Source organism: Salvelinus sp. IW2-2015, unplaced genomic scaffold (assembly GCF_002910315.2).
Source record: "Salvelinus sp. IW2-2015 unplaced genomic scaffold, ASM291031v2 Un_scaffold83, whole genome shotgun sequence".
In the NCBI taxonomy this organism is placed as follows: domain Eukaryota; kingdom Metazoa; phylum Chordata; class Actinopteri; order Salmoniformes; family Salmonidae; genus Salvelinus; species Salvelinus sp. IW2-2015.
The window spans coordinates 869,130-884,218 of NW_019942514.1; the positions used below are offsets into that span (position 1 = coordinate 869,130).

Consider the following 15,089-nt stretch of genomic DNA (forward strand, 5'->3'; position numbering starts at 1 on the left):
CGAAAGAAAAAAAAGTTATTTTACAACAATACTTTTATTGATTGTAAAAATGATTCTAAAATGGTATGGAACACAGTTAAGGGCTTACTTGGTACATCTATCTCATCATGCCCATCTAGTGTGGAAGTTGACGGGAGAATAATAACAAAACCAGTTGATATTGCCAATCATTTTGCAGATTTTTTTACAAAGAAAATTTATTTACTGAGCAACAATGTAAACATACATTCTTCCAGACAAGCTATTGTCCAATGGATTGATGATCATATTATGAGCAACAAGATCTGCTCTTTTAGTCTGCAAACGGTGTCAGTGGAGGAGGTGTTAAACCTATTGAAGTCATTACCTGATGGTAAATCTACAGGTTATGGTCTTATGGAGAAAAAAAATTGCTTCGCTGTGCTGCTCCCCAGATTGCAGTTCCACTGAGATACATATTTAATTGGTCACTGGAAAAGGGGATGTTAGCAAATGTATGGAAGCATGAGAAACTGTGTCCTATTCCGAAAGACTGCAAAGAACCCATTACTCCTGCCAATAGTCGACCAATTAGTCTACTCCCTACACTCAGTAAGATATTGGAGGGTATTGTAGGTAGACAAATATGGGAGTACATGGAAAAGAATGATCTGATTACAGCCAATCAGCAGGCTTATTCCACTACCACTGCATTGGTTGACATGACTGAYCAGTGGCTCAATGCTATGGATAATGGCAMGTTTGTGGGTGTACTATTTTTAGATTTCAGTGCAGCATTTGATTTAGTGGATCATTAAATAATTTTGACAAAATTAATGCATTATGGTTTTAAGGAGGTAGCATTGAATTGGGTACAGTCATATCTAACTGACAGGAAACAGTCCACCTATATCAATGGTTCATTTTCTTCCCCTTATATGTTAAACTGTGGAATACCGCAGGGCAGCTGCCTTGGGCCACTTCTCTATTTAATATATACCTATGACCTTCCCTATGCCTTAGCTGAATCTCAAGCTACTATATTTGCAGATGATACTACAATTTATGCAGCAAGACAATCAGTTCAACAGGTACAGCAAGCTTTACAAGGAGATTTGGAGAATATTAGGGAGTGGGTTTGCCAAAACAAACTTGTTTTAAACACCAAGAAAACCAAAGTTATGTTGGTCTGTTCCACTAGGAAAAGGCCAAAACAGCATGGGATACAATTAAGTATGGGAGGAGTACAAATTGAAGAAGTGGCAGAAACCAAACTATTGTGAGTGCAGCTAGACAACTGCTTATCATGGTCGTCTCAAATAACTAATCTATGTAAAAAAAAATATTAAAACAGCATGCATAATCAGAAGAATAGCTAAATATTTACCAGGAAAAATTCTTGCATTAATTGAGAGTCAGGTGAACTACTGTTGTAACGCTCGTCGTAATCTTTCTCGTCTGAGGAGGAGCAAGGATCAGACCAATATGCAGCGTGGTATGTATCCATATTTATTAGAATACTTTTCTAGACGAACAAAACAATAAACAAAACGAAACCAACGACGCTACAGTCCTGAACAAGTGAACAATCAAAAAACAATGAACGCACGAACAGGAACAATCACCCACAAACAAACAGTGAGAACAGCCTACCTAAATATGGTTCCCAATCAGAGACAACTTAAAACACCTGCCTCTGATTGAGAACCATATCAGGCTAGTTAGACAACCCTAAACCAAACATAAAAACACATAACATAGAATGCCCACCCAGCTCACGTCCTGACCAACTAAACAAAGACTGAACAAAGGAAATAAGGTCAGGAACGTGACAACTGTTCTGTGGTCTGGGGAAATGCATCATCAAGTGAAGTTAGGAGGCTGCAGAATGCACAGAACAAAGCAGCAAGGATTGTTTTAAGGTGGAGATATGGTTCTTCTGTTGCAGTCATGCGCAGTGTTCTTGGTTGGTCATCAATCGATAAGATAATTGAAAGGAACATGCTTATTTTATTTCATAATATACATAATTTAAAACGGCCAAGTTCTATTCACAACGGTATTCAGTTGGTAAGACATAGACATTCCGTAAATACTAGGAATAGATTGTCCACCATCTATGCGTTGTCCAGACAGAAAAGAGAAATAGGCAAAAGAACATTTCGATTTAGAGCAATAAAGAAATGGAATAAATTAACTGAGCAAACCAGAAACCTTTCAATATATAAATGTAAACATTATTTTAAAATTATTTAAACATAATACATAGAAATGTTGGCTTGATGGCTTAATGAGCAAGTGCATGTGTCTGCGTGCGATCTACAGCCTTAGTGAGTGGCAGTGTGGAAAAGTGGGTGTTTGTGCAGAAAGAAAATGAAATGATGTGATTGTGTGTATTTGTATTTAATATGGATTCACATTAGATGCTGCCAAGGCAGCAGCTACTCTTCCTGGGGTCCAGCAAAATTAAGGCAGTTTATACAATTTTAAAAACAGTACAATACATTCACAGATTTTACAACACACTATGTGCCCTCAGGCCCCTACTCCACCACAACCACATATCTACAGTTCTAAATCCATGTGTATGTGTGTGTATAGTGTGTACGTTATCGTGTATGCATGCATGCCTATGTTTGTGTTGCTTCACAGTCCCTGCTGTTCCATAAGGTGTTTTTTGAATCTGTTTCTTAAATAACATTTTACTGCTTGCATCAGTTACTTGATGTGGAATAGAATTCCATGTAGTCATGGCTCTATGTAGTACTGTGCGCTTCCCATAGTCTATGGACTGTGAAGAGACCTCTTGTGGCATGTCTTGTGGGGTATGCATGGGTGTCCGAGCTGTGTGCCAGTAGTTCAAACAGACAGCTCAGTGCATTCAACATGTCAATCTCTCCTCCACTTTGAGCCAGGAGAGATTGACATGCATATTATTAATATTAGCTCTCTGTGTACATCCAAGGGCCAGCCGTGCTGCCCTGTTCTGAGCCAATTGCAATTTCCTAAGTCATTTTTTGTGGCACTTGACCACATGACTGAACAGTAGTCAAGGATTGACAAAAGTAGGGCCTGTAGTACCTGCCTTGTTGATAGTGTTGTTAAGAAGTCAAAGCAGCGCTTTATTATGGACAGATTTCTCCCCATCTTAGCTACTGTTGTATCAGTATACTTTGACCATGACAGTTTAAAATCCAGGGTTACTCCAAGCAGTTTARTCATCTCAACTTGCTCAATTTCCACATTATTTATTACAATATTTAGTTGAGGTTTAGGGTTAGGAGAATGATTTGTCCCAAATACAATGCTTTTAGTTTTAGAAATATTTAAGGCTAACTTATTCCTTTTCACCCACTCTGAAACTAACCGCAACTCTTTGTTAAGTGTTGCAGTCATTTCAGTCGCTGTGGTAGCTGCCTTGTATAGTGTTGAGTCATCCGCAAACATGGCTTTACTCAAAGTCAATAGCATGTCGTTAGTAAAGATTGAAAAAAGCAAGGGGCCTAAACAGCTACCCTGGGGAATTCCTGGTTCTACCTGGATTATGTTTGAGAGGCTTCCATTAAAGAACACCCTCTGTGTTCTGTTAGACAGGTAACTCTTTATCCACATTATAGCAGGGGGTGTAAAGCCATAACACCCTCTGTGTTCTGTTAAACAAGTAACTCTTTATATACATTATAGCAGAAGGTGTAAAGCCATAACACATACGTTTTTCAAGCAGCAGACTGGTTGATAATGTCAAAAGCTGCACTGAAGTCTAACAAGAGAGCCCCACAATCATTTTATCATCMATTTCTCTCAGCCAATCATCAGTCATTTGTGTAAGTGCTGTGCTTGTTGAGTGTCCTTCCCTATAAGTGTGCTGAAAGCCAGTTGTCAATTTGTTTACTGTGAAATAGCATTTTATCTGGTCAAACACAAGGGTTGGTAACAGGCTGATTGGTCAGCTTTTTGAGCCAATAATGGGGGCTTTACCATTCTTGGGTAGCGGAATGACTTTAGCTTCCCTCCAGGCCTGAGGACACACACTTTCTAGTAGGCTTAAATTGAAGATGTGGCAACTAGGAGTGGCAATATTGTCTGCTATCATCCTCAGTAATTTTCCATCCAATTGTCAGACCCCGGTGGCTTGTCATTGTTGATGGATAACAACAATTTTTTTACGGAATTCAAAAGTACAATTCTTGTCTTTCATAATTTGATCCGATATACTTGGATATGTAGGTGTCAGCCACTTCCCTCCTGTAGTCCTCCGCAAGCAAGCAGATGCTACATTGAAAGTCAGCACTGTCCACGTTGTCCCGGAACAAAGCAAAGTAAACACAGCTCCTGCAACGCTGGAAATGTTCAATAGCGACCTCCATTTGAAACTGCAGAGCCAGCTAGGCTTCCGTGTCTATCCCCCCATGCGGAATCTGGCAGGATCCCGGGACAGACAGCATTGCTCAGAGCAACTAAGCCCAACAGAGCCGCAGCATCCAAAATAAAAGTATATTAAATTACTGTCAGCTTTTAAACTCGAGGTCTCTAGTTCAGGTTTCGGCGTTCAACAGCGTTCAACAACAACAAACATACGTCGCACTCTGATGACGTGTAAGGTCTGCGAAGGATCAGCCATTGATCCATCAAAGTACCTAGTCTGTGTGCATCAATCTTCCTGAGTGTGTGTGTGTATGCACATACGTGTGCTTGTGCGCACATAACATGTTCACATGTAATGGTGTGGGTTGTGTTCTCACAGTATGTATAGATACCTACATGTTTTTAATAGGCCTTACACCAAAAGTTGTGTGCCTGTGTGAGTCCGCGTAAGCTTGCGTGTGTGTGTGTGTGTGTGCACACAACCATAGGTGTGTATCCGACGCATTTCACCACTCACTGATCATGACTCCAGACACAGCTAGCAGCAGGGCAGCGATGAGGGCTGAGGTCCCCACAGACAGACTCAGGGCCAGATGGGACAGGGAGGGCTGGGGCGGCAGGGGAGACACCTCTGCCAGGGGAGAGAAGAGTTCAGATCTGGGTCAAGTACATCTTATTAGAAGATGTTGTGCATTTACTTTCAATCATCTGATGACTGTTATTTATCAAAATAACTAACTATCTTTAATTATTCCCGATTAAATGAATCATGTAACAATTAACTCATTAGGAATTTGGGGCACCACGAGAGTGGTTGTTTAAAGAATTACCATCTCCCGAATGAAACTCTATCACATCCAACGTATTAATCATAACCTCGTATCATATCATCATTCTGAACAGTCGTAACCTCCTGTATCTGCAAAAAACCCAGCCTTACTAATTCAGTACTACACAAATTGGTTTAATTATTTATTTACTAGCTAACTAAATGATAACATAGGATAAACATACACACTTAATACATTACGAAAAGGTCCCTAGCGGACTGACACAACATATGGCGGCATGTTATGAAGGAGATGTAGATCGAGAGAGAAAGAGACACTTATCGTCGATACATTTTAGGAACTACTCTCACAGTAATCATATACTTTGCACACGAACCGCCGCCCGTTTGGAGTACGAAATCATGAATATATTTACGCTTAAATGCCTCTGTTCGCTGTGGATCTCTGTCGGTACCAGCCCTCCTTAGGAAGGGTGTTGGGATTTCAGCGGAACGCTTGTAAGGCTCTGATTGTCCAAAAGGGGTCCCCCCCTCTTCTACTGTTGTTCACTCTGGAAGATGCTCCTTGGATGATAGGCTAGCCAGCCGTTTCGACGGTTCCCATTGGTGATGATAGTAGTTGAATATGGTGATTTGAGAAGGGTAGTAGAATAGGATGGTTTGAAGAGTAGTAGAATGGTCCCACTTAAATGTGCTTTTCTAGATACCTTACTTAGGACAGCTATTCAGCTGTACCAGTKATTTTCCAGGAGGGGAGTTTCTCGCCTCTACCTCGTGTTGATATTCAGAGATCGAACCACTTTGGACGTGAGCTGCAGCTAAAATCTCTCTGTTCTCCATGTTAATTTCTTTACCAATCCTTTTATGCACTCTWGTCAACAGGGACGGTTCTGTCAGGCTGACACTCTCTCTGACTTCACTCGGGGCGTGGCTACTTACTGTGCAAAGTTTATAGGAGAGAAATGATCTCTTATGGCTCCTAAAATCACATTSCTATCTTAAGACAAATACTTTCATAATTTGTCATATTTAAAATACAACTTAGAGGATGGAGACTTCATACACCTAGTGTATATACTTTTCAAGTTACAGTAGGTGAGGTGTTAATCCCCCACCAGCTCCCTCCTCCCCTCTTCTGTGGGTGAGAGAGGGTCTGGTTATTGTGATCCATTGCCAAGCTGATCTGACCAATTCAGGCCCTTACAGGACAGTCATGACAAAAAGCATCACAAAATTAAGTGAATATTAGTGATGGGTACGATGATGGGCACGAGTTCTAATTGCTAATCCTATGGATGGCTACAAATATGGAAAATCTATTCCAATATCAGCTGAATTTTTTTACGATACAATAATTCTAGATATCGGCTATATAAAAAAAACTTMCTTTTCTGTTGACTTCCACAGCTCTGTTAAGTCCATACATCTGCTTGCTGATTGCCCATTGTGCCTGGTGTGAATTTTCTGAGAGCTATATCGTATAAAATGTTCGCTATTGGTGCCAACCACTACAGAATATATTATTGTTGCAGTCATCTTTTGGTGTTGGATAATTTTTTGTGTTGGCTCAGAATCTTTGTTTACCCAGACAAGAACCATTATAAACTTCTATTAGCACCTGCATACGGCATATTATGTCAATACTTTACATGTGCTGCACAATGGTCACCAATGTTATAGTCTACAAAATGCAAACTCCAAGGTCAATCAAGCACACATTAAAATATAACTAACCTTTGAAGTTTTTAAAAGTATGTGACTTATGTTTTTTGACCCAAGTCTGGAAAAGTAATATGGAACAATGATTTCACCTCTAACATAATGTAGATACCTGAAGTTACAAGCTATCCTAAGAATTTATCAAAAAAATTATAACAATTAGTGCATTATTACTACACCATTAAAAAGCATGTCCTATGAGTAAGATTCAATAAAGTATATAACCCCTGCTAATAGATTACTTTAAGAGGATGATTTAAGGAAGGTTAATTATGTTTGAATTTATATGTAGAATTCTATTATAGTCATCAAATTGAGCAAGGCACATACTGCCGATTTTGCAGGTTTTCCTACTTACAAAGCATGTAGAGGTCTGTAATTTTTATAGACAAAAATCCAGAAAATCACATTGTATGATTTTTAAGTAATTAATTTGCATTTTATTGCATGACATAAGTATTTGATACATCAGAAAAGCAGAACTTAATATTTGGTACAGAAACCTTTGTTTGCAATTACAGAGATCATAAGTTTCCTGCAGTTCTTGACCAGGTTTGCACACACTGCAGCAGGGATTTTRGCCCACTCCTCTATACAGACCTTCTCCAGATCCTTCAGGTTTCGGGGCTGTCGCTGGGCAATACGGACTTTCAGCTCCCTCCAAAGATTTTCTATTGGGTTCAGGTCTGGAGMCTGGCTAGGCCACTCCAGGACCTTGAGATGCTTCTTACGGAGCCACACCTTAGTTGCCCTGGCTGTGTGTTTCGAGTCGTTGTCATGCTGGAAGACCCAGCCACGACCSATCTTCAATGCTCTTACTGAGGGAAGGAGGTTGTTGGCCAAGATCTCTGGAATACATGGCCCCATCCATCCTCCCCTCAATACGGTGCAGTCGTCCTGTCCCCTTTGCAGAAAAGCATCCCCAAAGAATGATGTTTCCACCTCTATGCTTCACGGTTGGGATGGTGTTCTTGGGGTTGTACTCATCCTTCTTCTTCCTCCAAACACGGCGAGTGGAGTTTAGACCAAAAAGCTCTATTTTTGTCTCATCAGACCACATAACCTTCTCCCATTCCTCCTCTGGATCATCCAGATGGTCATTGGCAAACTTCAGACGGGCCTGGACATGCGCTGGCTTGAGCAGGGGGACCTTGTGTGCGCTGCAGGATTTTAATCCATGATGGCGTAGTGTGTCACTAATGGTTTTCTTTGAGACTGTGGTCCCAGCTCTCTTCAGGTCATTGACCAGGTCCTGCCGTGTAGTTCTGGGCTGATCCCTCACCTTCCTCATGATCATTGATGCCCCACGAGGTGAGATCTTGCATGGAGCCCCAGACCGAGGGTGATTGACCGTCATCTTGAACGTCTTCCATTTTCTAATAATTGCGCCAACAGTTGTTGCCTTCTCACCAAGCTGCTTGCCTATTGTCCTGTAGCCCATCCCAGCCTTGTGCAGGTCTACAATTTAACCCTGATGTCCTTACACAGCTCTCTGGTCTTGGCCATTGTGGAGAGGTTGGAGTCTGTTTGAGTGTGTGGACAGGTGTCTTTTATACAGGTAACGAGTTCAAACAGGTGCAGTTAATCAGGTAATGAGTGGAGAACAGGAGGGCTTCTTAAAGAAAAACTAACAGGTCTGCGAGAGCCGGAATTCTTACTGGTTGGTAGGTGATCAAATACTTATGTCATGCAATAAAATGCAAATTAATTACTTAAAAATCATACAATGTGATTTTCTGGATTTTTTTGTTTAGATTCCGTCTCTCACAGTTGAAGTGTACCTATGATAAAATTAACCTCTACATGCTTTGTAAGTAGGAAAACCTGCAAAATCGGCAGCGTATCAAATACTTGTTCTCCCCCACTGTACATCTCTGATTGTTATATTACAAAGGTTGTGTGTGTGGGTGGTTGTGTGTGTGTGTGTGTGTGTGTGTGTGTGTGTGTGTGTGTGTGTGTGTGTGTGTGTGTATGAGAGTGAGAGAGAGTGTGTGTGTCTCTGACCTGTTGATGCATTGACACAAGAGACACCGTCGGGGGCAAGTACGAGGTCCTCGTCACAGTAACATATTGTCCCCTCCTCGTTCTCATGACACTCGCCCGTCTCACAGTGGCTACAGTTCTGCACGGGGCAGATGATCACCTCTCCATCACTTTCCATCCCTATACAGGCACAGACACAGGAAATGGTCAAAGGATATGCTCCGTGCAGATGTCTTACCGTATATGCTGCCCCTTTGCTTTATTCCTCAACCCACAATATACAATGTTCCAGATGCAATAACCTACATATACTAGAATAGAAAATAATAGAATAGAATAGGCTGGGAGCAGCACAGTGTCAACTGCAGAGCAGCATTTTGCTCAAGGGCACAACAGTAGTGAAAGGTACCTGGAAGCAGACACCAGCAGACCTTCGATTGCCAGTTCAATTCCCACCATCACCCTGCCTGAAACTTGAACCAGCAACCTTACTACTGGTCCGCCTCACTAACCTCTACCTTGCCGGTCGCCGCCCTATAGTTCATAGACAGTGCACTGTAATTGTCTCTCATTTCATCATCTGTTACCTTTCAGAGCATCCAGGAAGATCTCTCCATCTGGGTTGGTGAAAGAGGAGCCGTCATCTCCGTCCTGCTTTGGGTCATTTGCTTCAGAGGTGTTGCCACCTAGAGAAAGTGAAGCGGATGGTCGTGGTAATAAAATGACACAATCAGTCAGTGAACTTACTACAGAGTACCTCCATGGTATATAGCAGGTGTCGAACTCATTCCACGAAGGGACGATTGTCTGCARGTTTTCGCTCCTCCTCCTCCCTCCTCCTGTACTTGATTGATGAATTAAGGTCACTTRTTAGTAAATAATTCCCCTCACCTGGTTGTCTAGGTCTTCATTGAAAGGAAAATTCAAAAACCCGCAGACACTAGGCCCGCCATGGAACTAGTTTGACACCCCTGATATGTACAGTAGGTTTAATTTCATCTAAAATGCTACCTGATGATATTATCTAATGATAAATAATGATAATAAAGTTTTATGGACCAACAATGACAAATTGACAGATAAGGTGATCAGATAAGAAAATCTACATGACATCTACAATCTATATGTTAAGACAAGAAGATATGTCATATGCTGTTRTAGAGTGCATTCGGAAAGTATTCAGACCCCTTCACTTTTCCACATTTTGTTACGTTACAGTCTTATTCTAAAATTGATTCAATMATTTTTTCCCCTCATCAATCTACACACAATACCATATAATGACAAAGCGAAAGCAGGTTCTTAGACATTTTTGCAAAGTTATTACAAATAAAAAAACATAAATACATTATTTACATAAGTATTCAAACCCTTTTCTATGAGACTCTAAATTGAGCTCAGGTGCATCCTGTTTCCATTGATCATCCTTAAGATGTTCCTACAACTTGATTGGAGTCCACCTGTGGTAAATTCAATTGAAAGGCACACACCTGTCTATATAAAGGTCCCACGAATGACAGTGCATGTCTGAGTAGAAACCAAGCCATGAGGTCGAAGGAATTGTAAGTAGAGCTCCAAGACAGGATTGTGTCGAGGCACAGATCTGGGGAAGAGTACCAAAACATTTCTGCAGCATTGAAGGACCCAAAGACCTCAGGGAGGTGACCAAGAACCCGATGGTCATTCTGACAGAGCTCCAGAGTTCCTTTGTGGAGATGGGAGAACCTTCCAGAAGGACAACCATCTCTGCAGCACTCCACCAATCAGACCTTTATGGTAGAGTGGCCAGACAGATGTAACTCCTCAGTAAAAGGCACATGACAGCCCGCTTGGAGTTTGCCAAAAGGCACCTAAAGGACTCAGACCATGAGAAACAAGATTCTCTGATCTGATAAGGCCAAGATTGAACTCTTTGGCCTGAATGCCAAGCATCACATCTGAAAGAAACCTGGCACCATCCCTACGGTGAAGCATGGTGGTGGCAGAATCATGCTGTTTTTGACTGGCAGGGACTGGGAGACTAGTCAGGATCGAGGGAAAGACGAATGGAGTAAAGTACAGAGAGATATTTGATTAAATCTGCTCCAGAGCACTCAGGACCTCAGACTGGGGATAAGGTTCAACTTCCAACAGGACAACGACCCTAAGCACACAGCCAAGACAACGCAGGAGTGGCTTTGGGACAAGTCTCTGAATGTCCTTGAGTGGCCCAGCCAGAGCCATTGTGGCCCAGCCAGAGACATTTCTGGAGAGACCTGAATATAGCTGTGCAGCAACACTCCCCATCCAACCAAATAGAGCTTGATAGGATCTGCAGAGAAGAATGGGAGAAACTGGGGTATCGTGTGTTGATTGATGAGGGGGGGGAAAATATTTTATCCATTTTAGAATAAGGCTGCAATGTACCAAAATGTGGAAAAAGTCAAGGGGTCTGAATACTTTCCGAATGCACTGCTTTATATAAATGTTTTATTTTATTTAACTAGGCAAGTCAGTTAAGAGCAAATTCTTATTTACAATGACGGTCTACCCCGGCCAAACCCTCCCCTAAACCGGACGACGCTGGGCCAATTGTGCGCCGGGATCGAACCGGGCTGTATATTCATGTTACTATATACTGTATATTTATTGTATATATTTTTTTACCTCTATACCCCCCACCTCCACCACCGGATGTACAGGGGCCTCCCCCTCCCCCGAAGCCCCCTACGGTCTTCCAGCCCGACTTCTGGCAGGGTATCCCCCCCTGGCCTCCAAGTATTAGGGGTCTCCCACCCTGAGACCCAGGGTTACTGTCATTCCAACCTCCGCCTCCACCTACACACACAAAGATGCAAAGGACAACCACTAAGACAGTTATACACCGGATTAAAGAATGTACACACATTTACAGACACCTTCTGGATTGCCAATCAATCAATGAACACTCGATCGATTGATTGATTTCTGGACAGTCACAGTCCTTAAAAGTTGCAAGCAAATCCTCACATGGGCACCATAATGTGGAGGATCATCCTCACATGGGGCACCAACATGTAGATAAAGGTCGTTCTTATAGGATGGGAGATGATAATATTATGATTCATTTGATTGAAACTCCCTAGCATCCACCCATTCACACTCAGGTCAATGTCTGAAATAGAATCAGGAATGCTTCCAGCGCTGAGCCAGAAAGACAGTAACACCTCTGTATCTGATAGAGACTTGGCAGTAGTTTGTAGTAGGGGCCTCCACCTCTCCTGTCAAAACCAGGCTCCGGCTCTAGTTAGCAGGAAGACACCCACAATTAATCCTGCACAAACTCTCCCGGCTCGCGTCTTGCCCTATTTTCTCCTCTTCTCTCCCACCAGTCAAATGTGACAAACAAGTACATCCAAAACCTAAAATAAAAAGATAATCCTACGCCAGCAACAAACAGTAAACAGACCAGACAGAGCAAATGTTTTATTTGCGCTCACCGGGCTACACTCACAGTAAGCCAAAGGCCTACTGAACAGCCTAATATGACTGTAAAAAATAACAGTAATGTAGAGGCGTTGTGTTTGCACCCCAGGTGGAAAAGGAGAGAGACAAATTGTGACGTTAATAGGCACGCAAACTTGTCATCTTGTCCGGTCTCATTTTACGAGTAAGAAATATAAATATTACTATGAACAGAGGTAGCGCTCCTATGATACTCACATTTTCTTTTGCCACAAAACAGGAGTGCATAGTCTCCAATGCAACGTTCTACAGTCAATTTCTCACATATAAAATGTATAAAAAAACTCAAACAAACCAACTTTATACAATACTGTAAACAAAAATTGCCTATCCCCACTAAAGCATACTCTAGCTGTAAGTACAAACAGGCCACACAGAAAATGTACCGGAAACACATAATGGAGCACAAGACACTGAAAACACTGGGTGGGAGATGAAAGTGGTAAATAATTCTATTGAGTTGTTAATAGAACTCAGTTAGGGAGCAAGCCTTTAAAAGCTGTAGTTGTATTGAACTCAAACGGCACCAAGGGAGCGGGACACAGGGTGCCAGAATGGATTGGGGGCACACACTGAGGCAGATGCCCACACAAACACCCAGAACGCGCAAACAGACACCCACATACACAGGCGCACACAGGCTGACACACACACAAACACAGGCGCACACAGGCAGGCACACACACACTGTCAAGCAGTCCTTCACAACACAAAACACACAGTGTTGTTGGAAGTTTCACCTGCCGCTCCAGACTTCCCGTTACGCCCTGGTACATCGTGGTCGTCCATTAACTCATCCTGGCTGTCCGATTGGCTGCTGTACCCACGTCCCCCACCTCCACCTGCGATGATCAGGGGCATGTGGACACCCCTCTCCACCTGTTACCATGGCAAATTAGTCCGTGTGACACCAGTCTCTAACATATATTATACATTTGATGTGGGTGTGCCCAGACCCGCTTCAGCCCAGCTTCAATAAAAAAGGCACAGGTGCTCAATTGAGGAAAGACACAACAACATATATTCTAAATGATCTAATATAACCCCTTTCATTTCCTTTCCTAACTTCCTTATCTTACTAGGACTGTGTCTGTCATGAAATTTTGTCAGACGCCAACTGTTATACAAATGCCTGCAGGTCTTAGGGTAATTAACCGTTACTTAACATAAACACATTTAGCACCTCCAGGCCTCCACGCATGATGCGTGCATTTAGAACATCTGCATTTAAAAAAAAGTCTAATAAATCCATTTAATATAGCCTACACCATCACAATAAATCCATTGTTTATTTTAGGCCGGTCTAAAGAAACATGATATGAAGAAATTGTATTTAAGAAGAACAGAATAGCATATTCTGAGTCGGGCCTATTTTGTTATCTGGCTAGGTGCAATGTCAATGGCAGCCTAGGCTGGAGAGTAGTTCATTTAGCAGACAAGATATGCTTATACGTACATTATGTGCCATTCTTTTTTACATCATATGACTTCATAGTAAGAAAAATATAATTGAATTTAGCTGAATGAAATTGAAAGGATATTCTTCCCATTCCTGATCGAGTGCGCATATGAGCTATGTTTTCCTCTACGACTTCCACAAGTGCCAGGAGACTCGTCTGAAGTCAGTACATCCGATTTGCCAACTTCTGTCTGTAGTTGTCGAACCGTTTGGGATACCCACTGATATGACCCCTCTGTGCAAAGGTGAGACTCTCACAAACACTTACACATCGGTTGTTTTGCTCTAGGACACACTCACAAGACTCATCTGAAGGTTCCTCAGTACCAGTTAAAAAATGAATGGAAGTATAAATGGAGACTTTTTTATGGCAAAAATAAGGTGTTAAATACATGTAAACAATAACATAAAATAAATACGTGTCCTGATCTTTCTAAAATCACTCAGATATACAGTGGTTCCTCAATTAAACATTTCGAGCACATGCCATGACCGCCTGTGGTAGATTGTGTAATTCTGACATGGCACCACACTATCACAAGGGGGAGTTAGAATGCTGATCTATCGGTAGTGTAAACTGTGGCACAAATTGACTATCTTTTCGTAAATTAATGGAGGTGTGAATGTTTCAGTCCGAGAGTCTCTCTTCTCTGGCACTAGATTCCTGCATCAGGCCCCAAAAAATGTTACTGCCGTGTGGTCGTGGAGTTGAGAGAGAACTTGGGTAAATACAATTACACTTGACATGTGGAAGGATTATTTTCGAAAAATAGGCACGGTGGGCTTTTTGTTTCTCTTCCTCTAAAAACAGAAATAAATAATTCTAAATAACACATTTTATTTACCACAGTGTGAAAGAATGATAGCCTCTCTATATAAAGTGAGTTTCTGAAAGTCCTTCTTTGCTGATGTGAAGAAGTAACTGAATGAAAGAGTGCAGCGAGAATAGGGGGGGGTGTTGCCCATATTTTCAAGACCTGAGCTACTTAAATTTATTGAAGAAATGTACTAGTTTATTTAGGCAATCTAATATATTTGTTTAGTCTTGGCCTATTTAGTAGGATATTTTGCAGCATAAAGCTATATTTGGCTTGTTTTGTGTTGGGGTTGTGGGTGGTTGTCTTCTGTCTTTGTGTTCTGCACCAGATAGGACTGTTTCGGTTTTCACATTTCTTGTTTTGTTGTTTGTAGTGTTCTATTATATTCTTTATTAAATCATGTTGAACACTAGCCGCGCTGCGTTTTGGTCCTCTCCTTCATCCCAGGAAGAAAACCGTTACAAACAGACGGATAAAAAGTTAATTTCCATTGTGATACTTCTGACAGCCAAAT

General features: G+C 41.6%; 1 protein-coding gene across 1 annotated transcript in view; it reads right to left on the reverse strand.

The window, feature by feature from the left end:
• Positions 1 to 15,089, reverse strand: part of LOC112068062 (ALK tyrosine kinase receptor-like) — an 81,662-nt gene that overhangs the window by 40,168 nt on the left and 26,405 nt on the right. Inside the window, 6 exon segments of the mRNA XM_070438008.1 lie at positions 4,841 to 4,954; positions 7,336 to 7,650; positions 8,837 to 8,995; positions 9,403 to 9,501; positions 11,462 to 11,632; positions 13,039 to 13,177. Of these exon segments, the coding sequence (XP_070294109.1) occupies positions 4,841 to 4,954; positions 7,336 to 7,650; positions 8,837 to 8,995; positions 9,403 to 9,501; positions 11,462 to 11,632; positions 13,039 to 13,177 (997 nt within the window).